Source organism: Hesperophylax consimilis, chromosome 4 (assembly GCF_061612785.1).
Source record: "Hesperophylax consimilis isolate HC1 chromosome 4, BYU_Hcon_1.0, whole genome shotgun sequence".
Classification (NCBI taxonomy): Eukaryota; Metazoa; Arthropoda; class Insecta; order Trichoptera; family Limnephilidae; genus Hesperophylax; species Hesperophylax consimilis.
The window spans coordinates 31,893,589-31,912,278 of record NC_142839.1 but is presented as its reverse complement, the minus strand read 5'-3'; the positions used below and the strand labels follow the sequence as shown (position 1 = coordinate 31,912,278).

Below are 18,690 nucleotides of genomic sequence, written 5' to 3'. Positions count from 1 at the left end.
ACATTGTTACAGTAATAAACATAATATATGGCAAAAACAAAATAGTGAAATACATTTACAAGGATTCTACGCCAATTAAGAGAGCTAGGCTCTTGATTTTGGTGTAGGAGTTTTTTCATAATTTTACAACATTTTTGTGTACCATGGTACTATAAAATAGTGTACAGTAAATATAATCTTAAATGTTATGGTTGTTAATTTTAACATCACCAATCACTTCATTTCTTATGTTCATTTGCTATGGTTGTTAATTTTAACATCACCAATCACTTCATTTCATGCCATATTATAAATTTTTAACGTTACAACATCCTCATATTTAAGATAATATTTATTGTACACTATTTTATAGTTTTCACTATCATTTAGATAATTTCTTCCGAAATGTTTATATATATAATACGTATGTTTATATACATAAGCCGATGTTTATCCTAGAATCAAAACTACAAATCATTCACAACCCCGAGCCACGCCAGGTACACGTCAGCTAGTCTAATGTAACACTAAAACACAGAACACAGAACGTAACATAACAAGGAAATTGGATTAATTCACTATTAAAAGCAATAGTAATGCATTTTGATTTATTTTGTTTCAGTATTCTGTATGCCGACATTGTGGGTTTCACTGCAATATCATCAACCTACTCTGCACAGGACTTAGTGGCCATTCTCAATGAACTTTTTGCCAGGTTCGACAGACTTGCTGAGGTAAGCTTTTACTCAATTTTACTACTAGGTATAAAATCTTAACGTCCTGATAATACCTTATATTGTTGAATTAGTCCTAAAAAGAATGTTATGTCATTTTAGAATGTCCATTTTTTTCTATTATTAATACTTGATATAATATATAAAAATAACTTTTTCCACATGCATTTTAGACAATCACGTTTTAGCTTAAAAATATGGTATTTACACTTAAATTTTTAAATTTATATGTACCATTATTATTAATTTACAATGAGTGTTGTTCGGTATTTTGTCTTCAAATCCAAATTTAAGTCATGCTAGAAAAAGGTTGCAAAGCCGTTCCTTTCACTGTAATCGAATAATAATGCTATATTTAACAAATGAGTATGAATTCCAATAAGATAATTTTGTGATTTTAAATCATTGACAAAAATCGATAATGTTATTAATTATCCCGCAGCCAAGTGGGGAGTAGGTAGTACCCCAAATTTCCAACCTCCTTATATTAGCTTAAATACTTTACATATCATTTTAGTATTTTACGTATTCCTGCGAAAATACATAAGTTACTATTAATAATTGAGTAAATAATTGGGATTTCTATAGGTTAAAAGCCCATAAGACAGAAAAATGCATGGGGTCGTCGGAGGACCCACTTGGCATCTTGGCTTGTCAAGAGTTTAGTACAAGCATGAAGATGAATATAACTCGTCGCTGTGAAATCAAACCGGCATATCTGCAAAATGCTAGTTTTTCACCAGAGTGCTTTAAAGATTTCGCATATGATATTTTCCTTTTAACGTCCGTTTGGTTCACCTCAAAGCCACCTTATGAATTAATAAAATTTAGACAAATACTGCTTATTGAAGTAGTTGTTGCAAATAAATCGAAAATTGCTTAAATTAAGAGTAAAATGCAGATATGCCAGTATGGCTTTAAAATCAGTGTAATATTTGCTTTTGTGTCATAGTGGATTCTTCTTTTGGAACCTGTTTTAGGTATAAAAAAAAGATAATGTTGTCAAAAAATAATTTATTGCTTCACAATTTTTTTATAAACAATTAACATAAAACTGCTCTTCCCTTTGCTGGTAACTTCAAAGTTTCCCAATCGTTTATGGAAATCTGAATAAATTGACGGTATTATCCCGGCGGTAACTAACTTTAGGATACCATTTTTCTTCTTCTCATCAATGGTCTCTTGGAATAAGCTTGCATCAGAACAGGATTCACGCTCCCATTGCCCCGTTTATTACTTTTCTTCGCCTCCTCCCAGGCATGTGATCCGTAGGATGTTTTGAAGTAAAAGTTGCCGTCGTCTTTAATTACTTTAAACATTCGAATGTCCAAAATGGGTAAAATTACCTGGGGGTCCTCAGAGCTTTTGTATCAAAAAGTCCTCATGACTCAACTCATGAATCAGGCAAGGCTTGCCACTTTTCTTTGCCGTTTTCATGACCATGGCGTATTGGAAAGGTAAGTATATCGGTCCGCTTCGGAGTGCTCTTTTAACTTATTTTTTAATGGTTGAGTGAGAATCCACCTTGTTTTGGTTGTGGCCCTTTACTAAAAATTTGTGAGTGATATATTTTATGTTTTTTAATGTTGTAACAGCATATTTGTACATTGCCATCATTAAGTTATTTTTTGTTGTCCACAACAATTATCGTTGTAAAAGACAACGTCTATTGGACAGTCAGCTTTGTCATTTAAATGTTGCAGTCATTTCAGCATACAGCTCCCAATCTCAATAACGCTTCTTTTTCGCTGTGTTGGTTCACTCTTCCACGGGTTTTAGACTCGTATTCTTCACCGCAGTTTCGCATCTTTCAGTTTACTAAAGTTTTTTTATTAAATTTTCCTATTTTAATTTATTTTTTAACCGGGATAAATTTTACCCGGGTCAGACATTTTGGCATATATGCCGGTTTGTTTTATTTGAGGCTGCTATAAACGCCTTTGTTAAGTGCAAACCGGATTATCTGCCAATAAGTCATACAAAAAGTCATATCTGGGTAATAATAAAAATGTACTATTGTGAGATAATTTAGTTTTACTTACATGATGGACGCATTTCCCCCTTGAAAGTTTTGAAGCAACTGGCGTATTGCGGAATAGGTCTTTCTTCTGCTAAAAAAAGTGGCGATTCCCGCGTAAATGCATACCAGCCCAACGCCATCTGACAGATTTTTATTCAACGGTTCGACATAAGAGTAGGAGGGAAAAAAAGAAAATTTTTGACACCAATAACTCAAAAGCTCCATTTATTGTTTTTGTGTTTAATTCGTAGAACTCCATTAAATTTTTTTTATAAATTTAATTTAGATTAAATTTATAAAAAAAATCAAAAGCTCCATTTTTGCACATATGCCGGTTTGATTTAACAGCGACCTGAAACCGGACGGTCAGGTAGAAGTACAAGAGGCATAAGGTTAAAAAATGGTTGTAGTAAAGGTACTGTTGTAGAGTTAAAGCAAGAATTTTGATTTGTCCCATAATGTTTCCACAGCACTTGTAGGCAGTTATCATTAACACAAACCCATTAAATTGAATTTGTTTATTTGAAAATTGGAGCCAAACGCAAACAGTATTGATGATTTATCGAATTAATACATGAGCTTTAACTTTGTGAAAATATTAATTTAAATTGAATTAATTAATTGATTCAAAGAATATAGCTTAATTAAACAAAGATTATAGGATATTATATATTGAAAACATTTAAATTTTTGTTTCAGAAATACCAGCAGCTTAGAATAAAAATTCTGGGCGATTGTTACTACTGCATCAGCGGAGCTCCGGTGGAGAGACCCGACCACGCGGTGCTATGTATTCACATGGGACTATCAATGGTGAAATCTATCAAGTAAGTGAATCTATTTAATGTATAATTGATTATAGATACTGAAATGAAAGGCTTCACCGCAGATTTATTTATTTACTAACGGACCATGTCCAATTTCAACACATTACATATTACACGAACTTAATACAAATGGAAATATCACAATACCGGATAATTAACAAAATTACAGCTATGACAAAAATGGTGACCGAATAAATCATCACAATGATAATTCATCACATCTTTAAAAAGTCATGGAAAGTGATGAAACAAAAACTTTATTTACTTGGTTAAGTAGGTTAGGTTAGGTTAGGTTAAAAATAATATGTTTTTCTTTTCTAATATATCAGTTTTTGAAAGTGTCTTGAATTGTCACTGTGTTGAGTTATCATGGAACCGACAAAAATAGGGCACATAAACAATAGAGATAATGTCAAGTCAAGACAAGAACAACGTTTTGATGGAGTTTACGAATTTTGCCACATCAATATAAAATATTACTTGCGTAATGACTGACTAAAATCAGGCTTACACCAAGAAATTCAAGGTCCTGACTTGAGTTGACAAGTCTGGACATTCTGGACATTGATGAATGGTATCCATTTGTGGAGTGACGATTATGAAAAGCAAATATTTTTTTCTGAGTCTACGGGAAGGGATATTGAAAGGGATGAGTTGCAACCACATCATATGTTAATAATTTTGAAAATTCAGATGAGATCGAAGTCCTTCCTACGTTGGAAGAGTATGGTTAGCTGTACGGAAAGCAAATGGCTTCTACCAATTTCTGCTATTCACACAAAGCACATTTGATTAAAAGGTCTTGGCATATGCAGGAATATATTTAAAAAAAAATGACTTCATACAAAAGGTCCTAAAATGTTCTCTCAAAGCTTGCAACATCTTTGGAGGTGTTGTGCATAGGCCCTGTTAAATAAATAAGCTTGGGTTTTGAAGAGGCTCATGTTATAGGAAGGTAAAACACAATATTCAGCGATTCGTAAAATCGTAGAGTCGTATCGATCTGTTTTCAGATGTCAAAATGTCCACCAGCGTCAAAGGGATCAAAGATGCCAGTTATTTGGAGCTCATTCCATAGAAATATTGGTAGAACAGACATAGCATTCTCACCATTTTTAAGCAAAAAATACTAACTCACACATTTAAATGTTTGGTTTCGTACGTATTTTATAGTCGATAAATTATAATTTGTGGATATGATTTCATAAAATACTCGAATATCAGTATTTTTGACCCAAGGGTCAGCTGAACGCCACTTTTAGCACTCCGTTTAAATTATTACTGCAGATATCTGACCTTTGCAACGTAAACTGAAATAAAACTATTATAAACCTCGCTAGGCCGCGAAGGCAAATTAAATTGTAGGAATAATTCACGTTTTATTTCAAAGGAATTCAGTCACGTTGAAGTAAAAAGCTGTTGCGTTTAAGTGAAACGACTGCAGAAGATTCATTGAAGATACCACAAATAGGTTTGTTTTATTTATAAACCTAAAATCTTCTTCTTTTCTTGGTAAAGTGGAGAGACTTGGGTGAAATCAAGACATTTGCATCATCTCTTAATCTTTGGACAACTAGTTTATGAAATTTCATCAAAATTATGATTTTTTGTTTGGACAATAATCAGAAATACTAATTTCGGTTATATGTCTGTCTTGTGTAACTTTGGTTCAGTGAACTCGATTTTATTTGAATTTAGGTATCATTTTCAATATTGGATATACGCCTATCAAACAACATAATTGTGTTGCGTGTGGATTAAAATTCAAAAATTCAAAATACTTATTTTCAGTACATAATATTAGCAGTACATATGAGTTTCTGTTGCCGTTAGTTCGATAATTGGTGGTGTAATGGTCACCATATTTATTTACTCGCCAAGGAGTAATTTCACGGGCCTGCGCTAGAAAAAGATATCGTTAATTATAAAGTAGCATACATATAGCTGATCGTCTGATACTAAAGACATACATTCAGAAAATAATATACTAGCTTGACGTACATATTGTTATAAGTTGCCCATATCCTCTATTAATTAAGTATCCCTACGACTACAAATCATAGAGGATACACCATCGCATCGATCACGCAGTAATATAGTGTAAAACATGCCTTGGCCATGTGCAATCAGAAGGATCACCTAATGCTACGTATACATCCACGAGCCAAACTGCTGCACTGAACCTCAACTTCTGGGAAAGAAAAGAAGCAACCGCAAATGGTGCGAAACACCACTTGCAGTTGATTCGTTCGTTTACCTTCATTCTTGGTACGGTTCGCGTTTCGTTATCAAATGTATACGTACCCTTATATGGTGATCGACGGAAGAGCAACAAGCGCTAACGCAGAAATCATGAATGATTAACTACAGAAGAGGGGGAGAGACGAAACAGGACGGGTAGCGGGAATACACAGCATGGCTGCACTTGAGTATGGAGAACTCCTCACTTCAGCGCGGAGAGCCGTGGACTTCAAGTGGGTCTGCTGTGTGGGTTGTTATTACCCGCACATAGTGGCAAGGCCGAAAACTGTATTACTCTAAACTCTGGAGGGTTGAATAACGCGATTATGACAAGATAGAAGCAACACAAACGTCACACATCAGTGCACAGTAGTGCACAGCAGTAAGCGCTTATACATGTATGGTACCTCTAACAAACGTAATGAAACCAAGCCAGTAACTTCCGGCGTACAATTATTCCATACAATATTTTTAATAATTAAAATAAAATAACTTTGTTTAAATACCACTTTATTGTATATATTTATAACCAACCGGTTTCAGTTCAGCCCGAACCTTCATCAGGGTTAATAAAAACATATTAAATTAATTACAGAGGTGTATGGGTACTTATAGTTAAGCTGGAAGAGGGAGAGAGAACATCAACTTTGGTGGGGGTGGAAGACTTAGGTAGGAGAGAGGGGGTAAACATAGGTGCAGGAAATGGAAATATATTTAAAATGGGGCTGTTTGTTAAATCTAATTGTTTATTTAGTAAATTGATTTTATTGACTTTAAGGGATTTTTTTATCTCGAGTGCTTCTAAATTGTTGAGGCGTAGACCTATCCCGTTTCTATGTAATACTTCTACACCTGAAGGCTTATCAAATGAGTGATCTTTATCTATTAAATGTGTTGCAAATTCCGAAAAACCTATGTTGTTTAAGCATCTCAAGTGCTCAACTACCCGCGTTTGAACATTTCTTGCAGTTTTACCAATGTAAAATGCTTCGCAGTCGTTACATTTAAGTTTATAGATGCCAGAATGACTTAAATTATTTTCTTTATCTTTTGAGTTAATTAAAAGTTTACCTAGGTTATTATTGGTATAAAAAGCGGCTTTAATTTCTGTTGGAAATTTTAAAACACATGAGGACGAGAAATTATTAATGTATAAAATTCTACGCCAACCATGGTTTTTATTTACTGCGATGTTGGGGATACTATTGTACAGGAATTTATTACAAAATATGAGTCGTTGTTTTTTTGCAAGGATTTTATCAATTAAGGTATGGGTATATCCGTTATTTATGGCGATAGATTTGATTATAGAGAGTTCAATATTGAAGTTAACTTTAGATAGCGGAATAGTGACAAGTCTGTGGACCATAGAATGGAAGGCAGAATGTTTATGGGAAATGGGATGGTTAGAAGTACTATGAATGACTGTATCGGTAAAAGTAGGTTTTCTATAAATATTAAAATTAAATTTATTATTAATAATGGAAAGGGATAGGTCTAGAAAATTTAAACTGTAATTAGTACCTATTTCTACTGTAAACTGAATATTTTTATGGAACGAATTAAGGAGGGACAAGAAGGAATTAAGTTGACGTTCTGTACCTTTCCATATGCAAAAAATGTCATCAACATAACGTTTCCACATAAAAACGTTATTTAAAAGAGGTGAGTTAGAACTAAAAATATTTTTTTCCAAGTTATCCATGAAGATGTCAGCAAATAGAGGACTCGTAGGAAGACCCATGGGTAGTCCGTATTTTTGTTGGACTATAGCGTCATTAAATTTAAAGTAGTTTTGGTTAAGACAGATGTTAAACATTCGGGCAAGATCGTCAGAAAGATCTTTTGGTAGGTTTGAATTTGTTAATAAATTAGACAGTATAGTTCTACATTCGGGTACAGGTACATTTGGGAATAAATTTACAACATCGAAAGAAACTAATTTACAGTTATTGGGTAGAGACAAATCTTTTAAATTATTGACTAATTCATAAGAATTCTTAATTGTATACACAGGGGAAAATACATTTGAATTATTAAATAAGTGAGTCACAAAGGAAGCTAATTTGTAATTTGGGGAATTACAGCATGATACTACAGGTCTAATGGGGCTATTAGTTTTGTGGATTTTTAAGAATCCATATAGTCTTGGGATTTTTGGGTTTTTCGTGAGGAATTTGACATTATCATATGACAGATCTTGAAAAACTGGTGATTTAAAAACTTTTAATGCGTTTTTGATGTGTTGTTGAAACTTATTAGTAGGGTCAGTTCGTAGAGTTTCGAAATTGTCATTACTGATGAAGTTGTGCACTTTAGAGTTGTATTCCGAACGGTTCATTATTATTATTGTATTGCCTTTGTCGGCTTTTGTTAAAACTAAATTTAAGCTAAACTAAACTAAATCTAAATTTAATTTAAAAGGGCTGAACTGAAACCGGTTGGTTATAAATATATACAATAAAGTGGTATTTAAACAAAGTTATTTTATTTTAATTATTATAATTATGTATACCCACAAAGTGTTTGCTACAAGTGAAAAATCAATATTTTTAAGCTAATTTAGTAATATTACCTATGTATAACCTTGTTGCCAAATAAATTGAATACCAGTATAACTGTATAAAGTGTATTCATTTTGATGGTTCCTTGAGAGACAGCCTAAACCCCCCAGATCCCGGAGATCCCAAACCTGGCAATTCTCTATTTATTTAACAATATTTTTATTATTCCGTTCAGAAATACCAGAAATTGAATTAGTGGCATCTGAAATTGTCGGAAAGAGTCTGGGATAAATGGGGGCTAAAAAATAAAACTTCGATAATACTAAACGATTAAATACAAATCATAAACGTCTGTAACTCGAAAAGTGTCGTTTTATTAAATTTGTTTGATATTCGATATTAGGCGTTTCCAACCATGTTATAGCTGAGCTGAAAACGTCGTAAATCCATTATTATAATTAATCTATCGTAATTACTCGATGGCAAGTTCCTGACGGGAAGTTTAACTGAAGTACTTCGGGAAATAATCTATTAGTACCGTAACTATCGGGAACTTTAATTACCGTTCAATTTGATACAAACTTAATACTGACTATGTTTACACTGCAAGGCGCTTGCTCCATAATATTTAATTAATATTTTATTGGAATTCTTAACTTATACAACAGATAAGAAAAGATACAACAATATTTACCTATTAATTCACTAATTAGTGGAAGTTGTACTAATTATGCGGAATTTCTTAATGTCAGTAAAGGCTTACCAGAGGAAATTAATTTAGAAAGTAAGGTGATCAGATAACCCATCAAAATGATAATGAAACACACATTTTAAAAAGTGATACCTATAATATCATGAAAAGTGATGATCAGCATTTCGAATTGTAAATGGACAACGCCCACCTCTTATAGTTTTCATAGAGTTCGTATAGAGTTACCATAGTCTTTATAAGCGAATTTAAATTAAGATCTGATAAAATAATATATTAATCTAATAATAAATATACGGGGAATATGCAAAATGGGCTTGTACGCCCTCAGTAGCAAGAATTTAACGTCCTTAAGCTGGGTCCAGACATGTTCTTTTGTCCGTACCGTACCTCCGTTTCGTACCAGCGTCGCGATCCAAAAACTCTGGACGCATCATCTTTTGTCCGTACCGTACCTCCGTTTCGTATCCGCGTCGCGATCAAGAGCATCCATCTTCTTCTTCATATCGTCGACACCGCACTCCATTTCGAAAGACAGTTCCTCCCATGCATCTTGCTTTATATTTTTATTGTAATAATTCCTGTTTCCGGGATCCCACAGAACTTCCCTGGCCCTATATCCATCGATAAGCTTCACAATATTATAGTTATTCCACTGCATTTTTCACGCTGATTCGGGTTGCGACAGAGAACACGACCAATGCACGCCGCGAACACGTCCAGACTGGCGCAGACCCGTACCGTATCGCCTTTGAACGGGTCGAAAAACCGACTCGCGATGGATCGGAGCGTACCTCTATCCGTATCGAGACGCCGTACCACCGTACCGTACCGAACGGGCGTCCAAACTAGCGTTCTTGATCGCGACGCTGATACGAAACGGAGGTACGGTACGGAGAAAAGAACATGTCTGGACCCAGCTTAATGTCGCGGTATGTGTGCCTTTGGAGATTTAATTCATGTTTGTTATTTATTTCTCATTTTTGAAAAACAGTATTATCAGTCTGATAAATGCTATATTCACCTAAAAGTAAGTTATTCAAATATTTTAAATTAAATATTATTTACAGTAAATCACGTAATTTTAGATGCCGAAAATATTAGCATAGGTACAATAGGCGCGGCAAATGACAATTGTTTGAAATGAACTCATGTTAATCCGAATGTTAGAGAGAGCGTGCTAATATTAAAAACGATTGGAATGAACAGACGTAAGCGACTGCTGAGAAAATATTTAATGAAACACGACTCATTTGAAATAGAGCAAAAATATCTCGAAAAAAGCTTTAGTTGCATTTAAACATACACTCTGATTTTTTTCAGGCCTATAATATATTAAGTAACAGAACAAAACGTGTTTAAATAATTTTCGCAGCTCACTTTGCGATTATTTTCTATCGAGGGAATTTCATATAATTAACGTATCGGCATAAAAAATATATACATATTATCTTCAAAATAAGATTTTTTTTCGGAACGTCAAAACTTAAGGAGTTAGCCAGAAACTTGTTATAAATTGGTAGAAATTAAGAATGCCGGGACTTAATGTTTATGCTGCGTTTCAGTAGGGCGGTCTGAGGGGCTCGCGAGTTACTGCAATTCGCACCAGAATTACGCGCGTATTTTTGAACGTTTATACTTATTTTTGTATAAAAAAAAAATTGCGAATACTGTAAGGTAGGCTAATGTGCCTGTATGGTTGTTGTTGTGTTGTGAATTGATTTAAAAAAAATATGAGTATATCAAAAGTCTGCATAAAATCCTTCATAGTGAAATAAAATATATCATTATGTGACATTTCTCTAGCTGTCAACCATATTAAGATACATTCAGCTAAACAAAGGATAATGACTGCTTTGAGGGTCGATTAGTTTAACTGCTAGTTAATTGAACATTTACATGCTAAATGGCGCTAACGAAAGCTGGAGAAATGCAATATAAATTTAGTTGATCGTTAGTAGAAGACAAATGATTAATGATCAGAGCCCTAATAAACCTCTGAGAAATGTTATGGCGTTTCATTACCTTTAATATGTTTATATTTTTCAGCCACAAACAAATCTAATAATAGTAAGAGTGACGGGCATTCCACCGAATATTTTCTTTTCCAAATATATTCGATACACGTGTACGTACTAAATGCGGCAACGCTGTAACGTTTTGAATCGCACAAAAATTAAGATTGTTGTCGATTTGTTGATTTCTTTGCGTAATAAACGCTAAATAAATATTTTACTTCTCCGTATACATCTACAGGCAAGAATTTCTTCAGTCTAGAGCACCTGAAATAGAACACTCAAATAGAGTATATTCTGAAGCCAAAACAAATTACCGAAAGCTGACACTTTTAGCGTTGAAACCCTAAAAATTTACAACCCTAAGAATATTTATTAAATAATATATATTATGTGTATTTTGTACCCTTACGAAGAAGCCTTTCGTTTTGAAACATATTGATATATGTTTTATGAAAAAAAAGTTGAGTAAACAAAGCTGGTTATTTTCATTTCATTTAAATGAAACTACAAAGTAATTTTTCAATAATTATTGAAGAATATTTTTTTCAATACTTAAGCATTTTTGATATGTACATAATCAGCACAATATATGCATTGATTACTAATTAATGAATCTAAAAATTTTTTAGGTATGTTTTGTAAAAAAATGAATAGTGTAAAATTACTCTCTGTCTCGTCCCCGAAATTATTTCCATCATATAATATTTTCCCCAACTCCAACATTATCGATTAAATAATCAAATGTGTTTGTATTTATGCTCAACAGCATTATGATATCATTTAACAAGCAATTGAGATTTCACATTTCATTTGACACCCTAGAGATTGAAAGTAAAATTGCTTATTATTTTGATAACTACCACTTCACACAAGTTCTGAAGTAGACAATGTTTGTTCACAGACAACTAGCTTTACACCTTCGCTCTGTATTAACTTAAATCCATACACGAAACTTGTAAACCACTTTTGAAAAAAAACTGTTTTATAAAACAAAGTCACTATACGCGTCGGTCTCTTTGTGCGCTAAATTCTTCTAAACGGTGGAACGGAGTTTGATAGGGTTTTCACTATAGGCATACAAAAATATAAGGTATGTATCCAATAGGATGAATATATCATTTATGGTAATTTATTTACTTATGGTCTAATGAAGCCACATAACAAAAAGGCTTTTTTAGTTTGTCAAATAATAAAATTTGATATTTTACTGGGATTAAATTTTTTTTTTTCGAAGGAAGTAAATATTTTTGTGTGACACATTATATATTAAATGAAAAACAAAAACACAATTTGTAATACACAACTTTTTTTATTGAATTAATAACTGGCAAGCTACATTAGGGCAATTATATTATTCGTTTAATAGCCCTTAACAGTTTTTTATTGTTGTTCTAATTACAAATTATTCAACTTTTTAAATATGATATTATTATTTAAATATTTTTTCTCACAGGATTGTTTTACGAGATAAAAACGAGCCATTTTTTTTTCATGTAATTACATCGCAAAAATCTAAAACTTTTTACAGCTTTTTTAAATATACTAAGGCCTAACAGAAAAAAAAACAAATGTTTTTTTCTGTTAGGCCTTGTTTGTTTTTTTTATCACAAATAAATTTTTGTTAAAAAATTTTTCTCAAAATAAAAACATGGACAGCCACAATAAAAATATTGTGCGATTTACTCACGTGATTCATAAATGAATAGAATTGGACATTGTTTGAATGCAAACAAGCGCAAACAATAGAGCAAATTGTTTAATAATGTTCAATTTACAATTCAACAAATGGGACAAATCAGCGCTACGCAAAGCGATGCCGTACAATTGCATACGTTGAAACATAAAATAAATAAAAGGCTAAACGCCGCTATGAAAAAGAGTTAAAATAAATATATTTGTGCAGAAAACTTCATTCTGTTATTTGTTAATAGTACCTATATACATTTAACATAAAAAAATTGTACACTTTTTACAAATTAAAAAATAATCATATGTGAAATTAAATGAAAACAAAGAAAATAACATTAATATACATGACATTTTATGAAAATAATTTGTCCTATGGTTTTGAGGATATGCTTACAAATGTATCCACATATCAAAGGATTTAAAATCAAATATTTAAATCTGACTGTACCTATTGAAGTAGGGGTGGATCCTCCACGTTCAAGGGTCACCCGGCACGAATTCAGGACGTGTTGCCTTAATGTGGTTAGCAATGGCAAAAGTGCCTACTTTCAGCACGGGAAGCGAACGCTAAGCTTCTGAAAATGTACTTACGTATTTTAATTTAGAAACACACGAAGCACGGTCGCGCGCTCTGTACGTTCTAGCGATTTATTTAAGTAGGATTAAAAGTAGGAGGAAGTCTTTGAAAGATTCGTTCATCGTTACAAATTAGTTATTTATTTATGTAGCGTTTTTCTTTGAAAAAGTTCGGAACTGCAATTAATTAATGTTTAAGTAATTTGAAGGATAAACAGTCAATAAATAAATAAATGATGAAGAAGATTTATTTTGTATTACACAATGACGTAATTAAAATATTTACATCATAATGTAATTCAAAATAAATACGTAAGAATAAAACTGTGGGTAGGATGATTATCGGAACAAAATGATTAATTAAGCATAAAAATAACAAAAAATGTGGAAATCAAAATTGAGTTATTCGTACTTTTTGACACAAATTAATATTTCATGTTCAAGATGATATGCTATTACGACGATCACGGCGCCAGAGCTCACTGTCTAACACTAGCGAACACTAGTTTCCCTTTCTACTCAACATGCCTTATGAAATATTTTCAATTCTTACTTACAGAATAAAATCTGAATTAGTTTTATTGGAGTGTTGGGAGAGTCGGAGATCAGTTGTAGGTAAAAAAGTGGAACACCGTTTTCGCTTAGTGTCTCATCTAAATATAATACATCAATGGTTATTATACTCCTCCTACTTCTGTTGAGAAGGTTGAAGATGTGTTCGGTGTTGAAAGTAAACCATGTAATATTTTATAATAGATTTATTACAGCAAGGATTATTTAAGTAATCGCGGCGCGAAAGTAGTAAGTTATTATGATTAGCGCATGGTAGACTGACTGAGTACCTTCCTGCAGTCGCTTATATAAGGTGCCAATACGATTCAAGTTGCACCTAAGAATGTTCCCGAACATTCTAGTTTCTATGGCTACAAACATTGCTACCCTTAACGCTGAGCAATGGCCGAAATTTCCAGTATGTTCTATGACGGCCTAGGTACCTAAGCGCTTGGGACTGTGTACTAAGTAGTACTTGACACCGTCCGACTCGAGTAGTGCGGTATCACTACACTTCCAACTGTTTTACGGCGAGCGTAAAACAAACTCGCTTGGGACGAGAAGTGAGAATGAGAATTTCAGAAATGTTTTTGGAAAACACACGTTATATTTTAACATATCACTATCATTTCGACACTGAAAACTTTCGAGCTTCGAAAAATTGTGCAGTATGCATCCAGAAACAATAAGCACTATACAGCCCGAAAAACTAAGCAGTACCTATACAATCTATACATCCCGAAAAAATAAGCAGTATACAGCCCGAAACAATACAACATGAGTGTACTTGTACTATTCGCACAGGTTTCGTAGTCATGAGGTCTGGTGTCTCTGGAATATCACTTTGGTAATCTTAGACTGGGAATACACGGACTGCTACAAACAGTTGATTTCGACAGCTTCATGCAGTTACTGCTAAATAAACGCAGTCAATTTATATTGAAAGAGATTTATACAGTCACATTTTAGTAACTGCTTGTACCTGCCGATATTGACTGCTTTTAGTAGTTTATGAATTCCCAGTTTTAGGTATAATTTTGTCGTTAGTCGCTTGTGATGATAAAATATAAGTTTTATTCCGTTTATATTTAATGGGTTTACATTTTACGTGTCAATTTTTGGCTTAATGAGAACTTTTGAATTAATCACGTTTGTCAGAGGCAATTCGAAGATGAGGCTTTATATGAATATTTAAAAGCAAAACATTGAAATTTAAATTTTTAAGTCCACGAGAAACGCGCTTAACAGCCATTAATTTATAATTCAACTAAAAAATTCTCTTTTATTTCCATTTTACAACGCTGATTTCAAAAACACACACAAAACGGGAAACAACGTGAAATTAGATTGCTCGCCATTAATTTATGATGTGGAGAGGCTCCGAGTGTACTGACTCCTACACAGTCCTACTCCTACCCGAATAGGCAGGCAGGTAGGGTCCTATTTGTGTTGGGCTAAATCCGGCCAAGCACTTGTTACCAATGCAAATGGCTACGCTTCCCCGCAAACCTCCGCCATTTCCTGTGCAGAATTTATTTATTGCATCTCACTATACATAAAAACACCATTAAAACAAGTGACAAAATATCTGAAACGATTAAGTTAATTCCCACTTAAGTACTCGGCATTAACTTTTAGCAATGATTTCTCGGTTGTCAAATAGATCGTCATTTGAATGGTTTGGTATGAGAACAATTATTCATATAATCCTTATCCATATAATTGTAAAATAAATAAAAAGTCCAGGGTGAAAAAGGAGTATTGCAAATTTATTATAAATCTCTTCAAATTGTTGGTAATCCGGTTGAAAACTGGATCGCAGACCTTTAGTGAATAACAGGCTTCCGATAATCTTTTAGTAGATTTCGAATACATTAACACGATGTCGGAATACGTTTTCTGCCATATTCGTTAATATTGTATTCGAAATTTACAAAAAGTTTTTCTGAATGCCCGTTAATTCATTCATTAAAAGCCTGTAATCCCGTTTTTAACCGGATTATCAATAATTTTATTAGGTTTTTAAAAAAATTTACCAGTATTCATTTTTCTTCGTGTAACAGCAGTTATTTTAAAAAAATAAGTCATTCTCTTCAAGTCTTCGCCTCTGCGTTAAGTTTTTGTGTTTTGGCTTTTTATATTTCGTACAAATGATTTTGTACATCATGTATCAAGCACATGCCCGTTTTACAGTAGTCGAAATCTGATGTAAGTTATGAATAATAAATTAAAGAGAAAATTAATTTAGAGATATATAGATGTATTTTATTCATAAATAAATAAAAAAAATACTAGAAAAAGTGCCATAACTAGTACGTAATCAAGGCAGATCTTGTACAATGTTTACATATATAAACGTAAAAGTAAGTAATAATTTAAATAAGGTTAACCTTGTACCATGTTTACATTTTATGAAAAAATTAAAGAACGCTAGTAAAAATAAACTAATAATTAGGTCATGAAAATAATATAACATTACTTGTTGAAGGAATAAAAAAAGAAAATTAATTTAAAAAAAAATAATGTTTGTGTTCGGATTTACAATTTTCCCTATTTTTTATAATATATTCCAATAGGTAACCAAGTAGATACTGTATTTTGTTGTTTGAATTTATTAAACTATTGTATGAAATAATAATAATAATATAGGTACCTACATTAAGGACGGGTTGTTTCAGAGAATTTTTAAATTTCAAAGTTAATTTTCAAGTTTTCTGAAAGATTTTACAAGTTCTGTTATTATTTCAGTTCTGTCAAGTAATTAGCCTGTAGTGATATAATGAAAGAACTTGTATAGGACTTTCACAGAACCCGAAAATGAACGTTGAAATTTGATGAATTGTTGAAATTGTTGAAATTCAACCCATCCTAACCTTTTATGCTGAAAATCACCTTCGCCTAAAAAACGATAATCTTTCATAAAACATAAAATTAAAACTGAGTTCAATGTTTTGTACAATGTCTTCGAGGTAATATTTTAGAACAGTTGGCCATGCTTAATAAGAATATATTTTTGAAAAAACACTTTGATTGATGAATTTAACTATTTGCGTTCGGGGGGAATGGAAAATACTGCATTTAAAATTACAATGACGCGAAATGAAAACAACTTTTTTACGGACCCCACGGATATTATTTTGTTGTTTTTGGAATAAATTTATGAGTAAAACCTCAAATTATAATATTTAATCATTTCAGACAATATTGGCAACTCTCAAATGAAAATTTGAAACAAAAAAATCAGATAAAGATTCGGTTGCATCCAGAACATCAATTGATGTCAGAACCTCGATTGAAGCCAGAACCTTAGCCTTGCCTGAGGATCACATACTGTATGGTTTGTTTAATATTACACACTTTTATTTATTTATTTATTTATTTACGGACAAATAGTCCATTAACAACATATTAATTACACGAATAAGTTTTATAAACAGAGATGACAGTGAAAGGAGAGCATATATAAATGAGGAGCGAAGACAATAACAATGACAATAATAATATAAAAGTAAGAATGGGAGATAATAATAAGTCAAAGCATGAAGATGGTTCAAAGGGCATTAGAAATTAGACATTGCGTATTGACTGTCGAAAGTCATTTAGGCATATACCACAAAATTCAATGCTTTGACTTGACAGTGAGTTGACAAGTCTCGACATTCTGGACAAAGGAGAATGGTATCCATAATTGGTAGAATGTTGATTGACGAACAGCAATTCATTATTTCGGAGTCTACGGGAAGGGATGTTGAATTGGATAAGTTGCAACAAAGCAGGTGAGTCTGTAATACCATTGATAATCTTGAATATGCAAATCAGATCAGTGTCCCTTCTACGTTTCTCCAAAGAAGAAATGTTTAAAGTTTGTTCAACTTCATCATATGAGTACTCTCCTCTTTCAAGACCCAACCTCCAAGCGATTCCTCGTAGGAAGCGATGTTGTACGGATTCTATGTGACAGATGTGGACAGCATAGAAAGGAGACCAAATAACACTAGCGTATTCAAGGTGAGGGCGAACTAACGAGCAGTAAAGAGTTTTAAGGGTACTTATATGTTTAAAGTCAGAGGTTATTCTATGAACGAAGCCAAGTAGTTTAAGTGATTTGTTAACAATGTTGTTAATGTGCTCACGGAAAGAAAGTTTGCAGTCTAGAGTGACCCCAAGATCCTTGATAGATGTTACAGTAGATAAACAAACATTGTTTAATTTATAATCAAACTGAATAGGTTTTTTGGTTCTATAAAAGGACAAAATTTTACATTTATCAACATTAAGTTCCATGCAGTTTATTTTGCACCAATTATTAAACGAGTCAATATCACGTTGAAAATGTAAGCAGTCAAGGTAGGATTTAATTATCTTAAGAATCTTATTATCATCCGCAAAAAGCCAGAAGCGTGTATGAGAAAAAACTTTGGTGATATCGTTAATAAAAAGGTTGAAGAGAAGCGGGGCCAAATGAGCTCCTTGGGGAACGCCGGACGTTACGTCAATGTTAAAGGATTCAAAGTTGTTTATTTTAACCCTTTGTTTTCTATCGCTCAAGTAAGAGCGAAAGAATGATAACAACGGGTTTCTAATGCCTATAGCATAAAGTTTGGCCATGAGAATCGAGTGATTTACTTTATCAAAGGCTTTGGAGAAATCAGTATAGAGTACGTCAACCTGAGTGTTGTCTTCCAAGGCTTTAACAATGGTATTTGTAAAGGACAATAAATTAGTTGTTGTAAATTATGTAGGGTTGTAAGTAAGTAGTCATACTGTAAGTAAATGACTACCATGTAAATAGCAACCTGGGAGTAGTTTTACGGTAAAGCATCCCATGAATATATAATCAA

At 32.8% G+C, this 18,690-nt stretch overlaps 1 protein-coding gene across 1 annotated transcript in view; it reads left to right on the top strand.

Annotated features, from left to right (window-relative positions):
• The window catches only part of Ac3 (Adenylate cyclase 3), a 321,798-nt gene that overhangs the window by 192,605 nt on the left and 110,503 nt on the right, over positions 1–18,690 (top strand). The window contains exons 5-6 of the mRNA XM_089651683.1: positions 602–713; positions 3,433–3,560. Coding sequence (XP_089507809.1) covers positions 602–713; positions 3,433–3,560 — 240 coding nt within the window. The remainder of the gene's footprint in view (positions 1–601; positions 714–3,432; positions 3,561–18,690) is intronic.